The sequence below is a fragment of the Cryptomeria japonica genome, chromosome 8 (genome assembly GCF_030272615.1).
Source record: "Cryptomeria japonica chromosome 8, Sugi_1.0, whole genome shotgun sequence".
Classification (NCBI taxonomy): domain Eukaryota; kingdom Viridiplantae; phylum Streptophyta; class Pinopsida; order Cupressales; family Cupressaceae; genus Cryptomeria; species Cryptomeria japonica.
The window spans coordinates 556,065,339-556,075,199 of NC_081412.1; the positions used below are offsets into that span (position 1 = coordinate 556,065,339).

A 9,861-nucleotide genomic window follows, 5' to 3' on the forward strand; every position below is an offset into this window, starting at 1 on the left:
CAACATGGTTTTTCTTTTGCAAGGTCATTACATCCTTTTCTTAAATGTGGCCAAATCTATTGTGTCATAACATACTCTTTGTTGCAAGTAATTTTTCTTTAGAGGAAAAAGAAGTCTTAGGTATACAAAATCCATGACCATCTACTGAATATGAAACCCTCACATCTTCTAATGAAGTATCCATATATTTCTTTTTCATAAATGTGCGCAATTACACTCAATAGTGTATGCATCTAGCTTATAAAATGTGCCAATTCTAGCACCCCCAACAATCTCCATAGAACCTCTCACCAATTTACATCTTTCATTAGAAAATACTACCTAGACATTTGCATCTGTCAGTTTGCTTATAGATAAAAAAATTCATTTTAGTGCAAGGATATGCAACATACCCTTAACCCTTTTTACATTACATCGTAGAAATCTAATTATAAATTTACCATGACAACAATATCCAAATCGGAACTAATTAGAGAAGTACATCTTACCTCTATTAAATTCGTCATATTCAAAAAATCAATCTATAGTGGAATTCATATGAAAAAATGCACTTAAGTCAATTAACCATTAATGGTTACTTGCATGAGTAGTCAAAGATGTAATGAACACATCACCATCTTTCTTCTAGGACTCAAAACTAGAATCAAACTTCTTTTTAATCTTATTTTCTTCTTTATAATCCTTACGAAAGTGTCTAAATTTTCTACAATTCTAGCAAATGACTTTGGAATTTCTATGAGATTTGGATCTCGCCTTGGACTTGGATTATTATGTTTCTCATTCTTCTTGTGTTTTTCCTTAAAGGTCTTCCAAAATAGTTAGGGATTCCTTCGAAATGATGGACACCTTCCTCCAAATCTCTTCACCAAGCAAGGCAACGACCACATATTTAGGCTTCAAAACAAACAGAAGTACTACCAATAGCCATAACAAGAGAATCCATGATTCTAGTAAAGAATAAAGAAAGATTTGACTTTCTCTTCCTCCCTCATCTTAACACTTGCAAATGTCAATTGGGTCACCTCCATATTGATTTCTTCTAGAAATTTTTTCTATAATTTTCCCATGCTCTTCCATTCTCAAGGAATACAAATTCTTTCTTCAGAATATTTGATTTAATAAAGATTTGGATTGATAAATCTCAACAAGTTTCTTCCATAGCTTCTTTGTAAGGGTCTCCTCTTGGACATTGAATAGAACTGAATGTGCCAAGTACAATGTAGTTAGACCCTTGGATTTACATTCCATTACATCATACTTAGCAACCACTATAGGATCTTAAGACCTTCTCATCAACAACATCTCATAGATATCGACCTATTAGCATATCCTCCATATTCATCTTACACATCTCAAATTTACTTCCAAATAATTTATCCACCTCTATTCTTATTAATGAACTTGCCATCTAAAAAAATTGCGACAAGATCAAAATGTCTAGATTCTACATAAGCTCACTTAAATATGAATTATTTTGAAGTAGGCAACAACCCAAAACTGGAATCAAAGGTGATTAGGATCTGATACCACTTGTAAGGAATTTAAGTAGAAAAAAATAAATCATACACTAATTTAGAGAGGAGGTTAATGCAAAATAATTATATCTTTACAATAGTTAATAAAGAAGCATAAATAACATGCATACCACAACACAAAGATTTACATTGGGAAAAGGTTCTTTCAAGAGAAAAATCCACATTCCAAAAGTCACCTAATATATTATTTAGAAATCAATAATACACTGTAATATACTTGCAAAGAAAGCTTCTTGTAGGAGCATCACCAAAAGAGATTTAGAGACAACTCAATAGCTATTAGACTATTACACACCCTTCATCTATTACACCTTTAGAATAAATATATGATACAATACATGAATCCATCACACATTATTACAAAACCATGGGCTAAAACCACCCAAGAGTCTTGCCCATCTTATCTCCAATACAAAATGACCTACAATGTATCAATAGACACACCAACACATGTAACTCCCTTTTACAGCTCATTGATGTGTCCAAAATGTATTAATATTTCCTATTTTAGGAGAGACAACATCCATAGGCCATAAATTTTTAATTGAGTGTTTGATTGGCAAACAATTTGAAGCATTGGAAAGCTTGCAACATGCTCTATAAAGCTATAACCTTCTATGCTAGTTATGGATACTTCTGGGTTGTTTTGGAGCCTCTAAGGCCCTCAAAAGTGACTTCAAAAGTTTCATTTGCAACTTTCAAATATATAAATTTAAATATCTCAAAATATAGATATGATTTTACAATAAAAATTCACCATCATGTTTATCTAGCTCTAATTTGAAGTTTTGGAGAAAGTTTACACCAGTTCATGCTCAAATGAATACTTACTAAAAAGTAGTAATCTTATGTATATGAAAGGTTGAGACACCATTTTCATAACAAGATATATGTCAAAAGTAAGTGTTTCCTATTGACATTGACACATGGCCTTGCAATTGCAGATCCAAGGTTAAGGGTTGTGCTCACCATGCCTTTTTGAAGCCAAAACTTGAAGGAAGGGTCAAATGTGGATTTTAAATTTAAAGTATTGGGTACCCATTATTTAAATGTAATGTGTACCTATTATATAAATTGTACCTTTTAATTAAAATTTTAATGTAAAAATGAGTTCACATGATTTTTTTTTTAAATAATAATTTTAGAAAATGGATACCTGTTATTTAGAAAATTGGTATTTGTTATTTTTTGGGTTCAAGCTCTCAAAGCATAATGGCTGCCCATTTTCTAAAAACTGGGTACCTGTTTCTAATGATATTTTTCCCTAGTGCCAAAACTTTCCCTTAATTGAGACTAAACTTCTTGCACTTACACTACAAAATATAATTTTTAGATAACAATTGAGAAATAATTTAATATAAAAACCTTTAGTGTAGAATAAATTAAAAAATTACCTATAATGTATCAATTCCACCTTGATGAGTTGTTCCCTCCATCTTCCAAAATTTGAGCATAGAATAAAAATTATTTAGAATGATAAAGTAGTTTGAAAGTTAAGGATAAGCAACATCATTATCATCACACAATATAAAATGTGTGTGTGTGTGTGTGTGTGTGTGTGTGAGAGAGAGAGAGAGAGAGAGAGAGAGAGAGAGAGAGAGAGAGAGAGAGAGAGAGAGAGAGAGAGAGAGAGAGAGAGAGAGAGAGAGAGAGAGAGAGAGAGAGAGAGAGAGAGAGAGAGAGAGAGAGAGAGAGAGATGTATGTGAAGTAAAAGAGGTAGGATAGAGAGGGAAGGAAGGAGGGAATGGTGAGATAGATCTACATATGGAGGTGGAAAAAAGAGAGAGAAATCGTTTATTTTTCATAGGAATACAATTTATTTTTCCTCTGGGTAGTTTTCGATCCTTAGGGTTGGGTTTACATTTTGCATCCAACACAAAGGCTTTGACTTGCATGCCAACTAACATAAATGTGTTTTTTTTAAATTCTAAAAAAATGACACAATGTTGAGGATGTTGTCCATTACTTGTGCATACATTTAAATATCAACTTAAGAAAATAAAATAATAACATTGAGCTTCTCATTATATTTCTAACTATATATAATTTTGTATATTTTAATCATATTAACATTTTGATATGTAATTTCTTGTACTAGAGTCTCCATTTTTTACTAAAAAACCATGTATGATAATTTTAGCTTCATTTTTTACCCATTCATCAAATTTGAAACAAATTACATTTTAAATAAATAGACTCTATTATATACATAGTCCAAAAAAAATAAAATATTTTTTTATTAGTTTTGAAAAAGGGTATGGTGTCACACACTAGATTTTTCATTTACTACAATGTGTCCACTTTGAAAACTTGTAAAAAAATAATATATTCATTAAAAATCTAGTAGAATATTAGGCATAAAAAATATGGCATTAGCTAATTTTTCACCAATGAATATTTTAAAATAGTTAAAAAAAAAAAAGGCATTTTAGGGGCATCTCACAAGACATTGCATTTTTTTCTTTATTGAAATATGATAAAATTGTGTGTTTCTCCTATTTTAACTCTCTAATCTCAACCATTTAAAAAAAAAATAGTTTTTTAGAAAATAAATTCAGATCACTATGATTCTTGATATTATTGTATCTTTTAAATTTTGAGAATAAACATCTTTCAATTTATCACTCAAGATTACTATATCTTGATTTTTAAAAAAGAGTGAGCTCTTTAGATCCTTTTGGTCCCCAATTTCATGCACATACACAAGGCTGATATAAAAAAAGAATATTTTACTGTTTAAATTTTTTTTTAAGATCATATTCATTTGAAATACTTTAAGATATCAAGTGTTTAAGTGTTTGAATTTTAAGAAAAAATTTAATCTTGTGTGATCGCTACATAACGAATTAGTTGCATTGACATGAACTGTTTTCTAAAATCTTATTCCTATGTTGTATAATAACACTATTTTAAGTGATTAATATTAGGAATTTTTTTTATGTTGTGATTCGTTTCAAATGTGAAGAAAGTATGTTTCTTGGTTTGAATTTATGATAGAAGTGGAATATAGTTTAGGACTAAAAATAAAGGGGAGCTATAAATATAAACAGATTTGATAGGGACCCCAAATCCAAATCTATCTAAAAATCAAACACAGTAACTAGAGTCTAACCAGCCCCTAAACAACAACAGAAATGGGAGATTCACTCCAAAACAAAATTGTTGATAGTTATTTATGAGATTAATCACGAAATATTCCATAATAAATGAATAAGAATTAATATTTTTTTCTCAAATATGTTTTAATTATTTAATAGAAGATGAAAATTGTAACATGCAATGTATGAATGAATCAAATAATATAGTTATTGATTTTAATAACTAGAATTGTCTACTAGAATCTTTAGATGCTTGAGAAGTACTAGTTTGTTGTTGTCTTTTATTTATATTGACATTGTGTACTTTAATATTATTGGTATATATGAAACATTTTCTGATTTGGGATATAATATAATTTATATTAAAATATTCTAAATTCTAAAATTATATTTAATATTATTTCTGAAATAGTAGATATATATTAGTTACTAGAATAGAAATAGAAATATATGAAAAATTGATATTTTAAATATAAATATTAAAATATTTGAATGCTTCTACTTTTATGTTTAAAAGGGTAATTAAATCATTTGACATACAAGGATGGGTCATCATCATGAGGAAAAGTAAAACAATACTGTGTATTGTCACATAAGAGTTTTATTTTTATCTTTTAACTCTTATCTTTATCAATAAAGGGCAAGAGCCCCATTATATTATAATTTAGTAAAGTATTACATTAGAAATCTGAAAAATGTTAAAAGTCTGATAAACATACCATAAGTTAATTAGACAAAATTGCCCAACCAAGGCAAGAGGATACAAAGCCCTAAGCCCCGAGAAAAATATGAAACAGTTTCTACAAATAAAACATAAGAGTTTTATTATTTGAATCAATTTATGAAATTATATTTGCTAGTGTTAAATATCTAGTGTTGAGAAAAATACGAAGGATGAACATTATTATTTCAATTATTTAGAACTAAATAATTTTGAGAGCTTGCAAAATGTTTTACCATTGGACAGACATGTAAGTCATATTTGTTTGGCTCCATTGTCCTTAATATACAATTGTTCTTGTAAATGAGTTTAAAATAATAGCATTAAATGTTAGATTTTATTACAGCGTTAGTTAACTATCTAGGGCGATTGTGCTTTGAGTGGACAATACACTAAAGAGATCTTGGGGTTTGGAAAGTGAAACATTACGTTATTGGTTAAGAAATAAAACACACAAACTTACAAACTAAAAAAGTATTATCATGCCCCGATCATGCAAACAACACATTGATCATGCATATTCAATAAGGAAAATGTTATGGCTTCAATATGCTACTTTGAACAATCACCCATCTCAGAAGACTCTTCTTTAGTATTGTCTTTGTTCATGCTATTGAGTAGTCTCACCACATAACTCATATCAGGTCTCTCTTCCTTGTTCGGCTCAGCACATTTCAGGGCTAATTTTGCCACAGCCAAAGCATTCATAAGATCACACTTATCACAGCCTTCCACTCTGAGCCTTTTGTCCAAAGCTTCTTCTAAGCGATTACTGGCCATCATATAGCGTACATAATCTGGAATATGAAACTGGCTTGAGCCACGTGCATTGTCAACATGCTTCTGCCCTGTTATCACCTCCAACACCACAATACCAAAACTGTAAACATCATGCTTGTACGAGAGTTTATGGTTGAGGCAATACTCTGGAGCCCAATACCCTCTAGTACCTGCTACTCTATCAGTTGATCTGTGGGTGCCTTCCCAGTCTACGTGCCTCGAGAGCCCGAAGTCTATAATTTTAACCTCGTTATCCTTACTGTCCACCATCAAGTTCTGAGGTTTGATATCAAGATGTATGATTTTATTGAGATGTAAGAATTCTAATCCTTCAGCTATACTTGATATTATCCTAAGGCATTGCTTCCAATTCAGAGAAAACCGTGCAAAACTTCCTCTCAAGTACTCATCCAGAGTGCATCCATTAACATATTCATATACCAAATAGAATGTGTTTTCTTCAATACACCATGCAAGTAGAGAGACTAAATTTTTGTGCTCCTTATCTTGCAAAAGTCTCACTTCATTCTCAACAAATTTCTTGCTGTCTCTCCCTGCACGTTTTATTTTCTTTATAGCCACATCTTTATCTTTCAAATTACCTATATACACTCTTCCAAAGCTCCCTTCCCCAATTTCGTAATGTTGTGTACAATGGCTTTTCATTTGAATGATCTCACCATGTGTAAGGTTTGTAAAGGTGGGCAGTGAAAGACATGGATCCAATTGCTCTTGTTCTTCCTGCTCCTGCTCTGTTCCATTTACAGCTATAGTTTCTGACATCGATGCTACCCAATTTTCAGTTTGTCCATTTTCTATAGCTGTAGAAGACCGAGAAGGAGAGGAAGCTTTCTTGGACCAGCCATAGTAAAAAGTAATTACTGACAACATCAGGAGCAGAATTATACCAGCTGAAAAACGAAGAAACAAAATATAAATTGAGCAAAACTTTCGGTTACACAACATAAATGTAGTTTCACCCTGACCTCGATAATGAAACTAGGATTTAGATTCTTACCAATCGGAAGAGAAACTTTCCATTTTAGTTGTCTGTTATTGGATTTGTGCTGGTTCTGTTGTGTACCTAACATATAAGATATTATCAAATTCAATTAGTTTCAAGAAGCATATAAAGTACAAAGGCATAGTTGCATAAGGACTTAATAACGCTATATAGTTTAATTGAGGTAAACCTTAAAGAAAAGATGATACTCTACAAGTATAAAATTTTTGCTGAACTTTCTCTGATAACATTTTAGATGTTTTTTTTAACTTCCATGAAATTTTAGGTCCATTTAGCTGAAAACGAATAGAAGCTCTAACCAACTATAGGGATAAAGTTGCTTAAACAAGAAGTTCACATTTCTGTGACCCTGAACAATCTGTAATTGCTCAAAAGAATCTTCCCACACGTCTGCAATCTTTAATCATTGAAATAAAGGGAAGAAAAGACAAGACAAAACTAAGAAATGAAACATATTAATAGTCTTTCATTCTTAATTACCATCTGCTGCAAATTAAGTAGAGCGTCAGAGACACTTGTTTCTTTTGTGGGAAATATGAATAAATCGGGTTAATGTAGAGAAGCATCGATACTGCTAACAACTCTACCTAGCATTCTAGGTGATGCTGATGTCCTTTTGCATCACTGAATTATTCTTTCACCGAAAGCCAACATTTATTTTTGGCTTTCAAATTTTCGAAAAGGCAATTGTTAATATAGGCATTTAAAGACAGTTAATCTAAATCCTTAGTTGCCATTCTATTTCTAAACCCAGAATTTCGCTTGATATGGCAATTCCAGTAAATTATGTCATTGTCAAATCTAGAAGTGGGTTTAATTACAAAATCGTGTCAAGCAAAGTACGAAATTTTGATTTCTCTTAAATTTCTTTGGCATTTAGTATACTTTCAATTCTTATAAACGTTGTGGTAGATGATGAGAAACTGTCTGAAAGTGGAAGTTATGATCATTCAGATCCCTGAAGTGGGTTTTTGCCAGCACATTTAGTCATTTTGATGGCATCTAGGGTTTATATAGAATAGTGTTAGCTGAATGTTGAATGCCAGTACATTTTCTCTGTGTTTTGAATGTTGATACCTCGTTGAATTAGTGTATAGCTCCATGTTTTGCTAATATTCACAGGATACTATAGATGGGTGCTGTTGTTATCTATAATTTTTCGAGAGCCATTTTTAAATTTGAAAGCCCAGAGTAAAAAAAAAACATATCAGGTTACAAAAATTGTATGAATAAACAAAAAACATGAAAACAAGGGAAATGTTGGGTGGAAAAACAGAAGGTTGACAATGTCGAAGTATTTCTTCTATCTGTACCACAAGACGATGAAAGAATTCATAGCATTTCCTTCTATTAGTGTTACTTTCATAGAATTCATAATACAAGTTAATTAAACGAAAGAACTCAACATATCGACTTGATAAGGGATAAAATATACACTGTAAAATTGTTGTATCCCATAATTTTTCCAGACCGAATTTCAAACTTGAAAGCCCGCATAAAAAGCCCTATCTATTGCGTAAAAGTAAACCCCCATAAAAAATACCATTACTATTGGAAATGGTCGGTGGAAGAACAGGAGGTCGAGATGTCAAAGTATTGCCATCTATATCACAAGACGATCAACAGCGTCCTCTGTTATTAGTGTTAGCTTCATAGAATTCATAGAATATATTAGTTGAAGGAATGTAAGGTAACATACCGTTTTTATAAGGAATAAAGTATACTCTGTTCGTCCGTATAATGTCCGGGTTCTTGATGTTGTTAAGACTTATTATGTCGCCAATGTTGGAGCCAAATTTTCTAGTTATCTTCGAAAGCGTACCCTCCGTAGGATCTGCATAAGAAACAATTGAATGCCATCCAGGAATAGGGCACCCACAACCCAGGGCTAGTTTTATATTATCTCCTGATTTGTATGTACTGAGTTGATTTTCCGTCCATGCAGTATAGCTAAAGTACTTGTCGGAAATCTCTCTTTCCACTAAACCCACATCAGAAGGTTGCACCGTATAATTCAGCCTGTAAAAGAATGCCTCAACTCCCATGAAATATGAGCAAGAACACTGAATTTTGGCCAAATAATTTGGGGCAGTAAAGGGAGTGATTTCCTCGGTAGAAATGTTGAATCTGGATGCAACAGATTTGAGGGGTTCAGTGACATTACGGAGATAAATGTAGGCGTCACAGCTGCGAACAGAGGAGGTGGAGCAATTAAGGGGCGGGAAAGTTTCAGCCCAAGTTGAAGAGTAGAGCCAATCTGAAAGTAAAACTGCTAGGAAAGCAACAGCTTTTGAAACGTTGTTCATGTTTACAAGGCTTTTCCAGATCATCCATCTTAATGCAGTCTTGTCTATTTAGGCTTTCGAGCTACCTATTAGTTTGACTCCGACTGTCATATCATGTAAAATTAAAGTTTATTTCAGTCATGGTTTTATGAGGGGTTTAAGTTCGTTTTTTTTTTGTTTTTTTGTTTATGGAGGTTCTGCGAGCACGACAACCAAATTCATATGCGGCACGATACCGGCCTCATCTCTTATGATGTCGGAGCCTTGCACTCAGCAAGACTTGATTCCTCGTGGGCTTATTTGGAGCCATTCAACTTCACCAATAGACGATGGGCCCATTGACTAAGTTCTATCTTTAAGGAAGTTTAAGTTCTATTTTTAAGGAATAGGTGGTCTTATGGAAAATATTTTTAAGTG

The 9,861-nt window shown here is 32.1% G+C and overlaps 1 protein-coding gene across 1 annotated transcript; it reads right to left on the minus strand.

The window, feature by feature from the left end:
* Positions 1-5,847: 5,847 nt before the first annotated feature.
* LOC131067040 (putative proline-rich receptor-like protein kinase PERK11) lies at positions 5,848-9,475 on the minus strand. The gene is made up of 4 exons (XM_058001974.2): positions 8,859-9,475; positions 8,703-8,762; positions 7,154-7,219; positions 5,848-7,046 (listed from the first exon to the last, which is right to left on the minus strand). Exons 1-4 carry the CDS (start codon positions 9,463-9,465, stop codon positions 5,908-5,910), a joined length of 1,872 nt encoding a protein of 623 aa, XP_057857957.2. The 5' UTR covers positions 9,466-9,475; the 3' UTR covers positions 5,848-5,907.
* Positions 9,476-9,861: the final 386 nt, after the last annotated feature.

Bases quoted from the DNA above. Each gene is read 5' to 3' on its own strand.
- LOC131067040 (XM_058001974.2), bottom strand. From the start codon at position 9,465: ATGAACAACGTTTCAAAAGCTGTTGCTTTCCTAGCAGTTTTACTTTCA. The intron at 7,220-8,702 runs GTATTTTTTATG...CTTATATGTTAG, and splicing joins GACCATTTCCAATAGTAATG to GTACACAACAGAACCAGCAC. The intron at 7,047-7,153 runs GTAAGAATCTAA...TTCGTTTTTCAG, and splicing joins GAAAGTTTCTCTTCCGATTG to CTGGTATAATTCTGCTCCTG.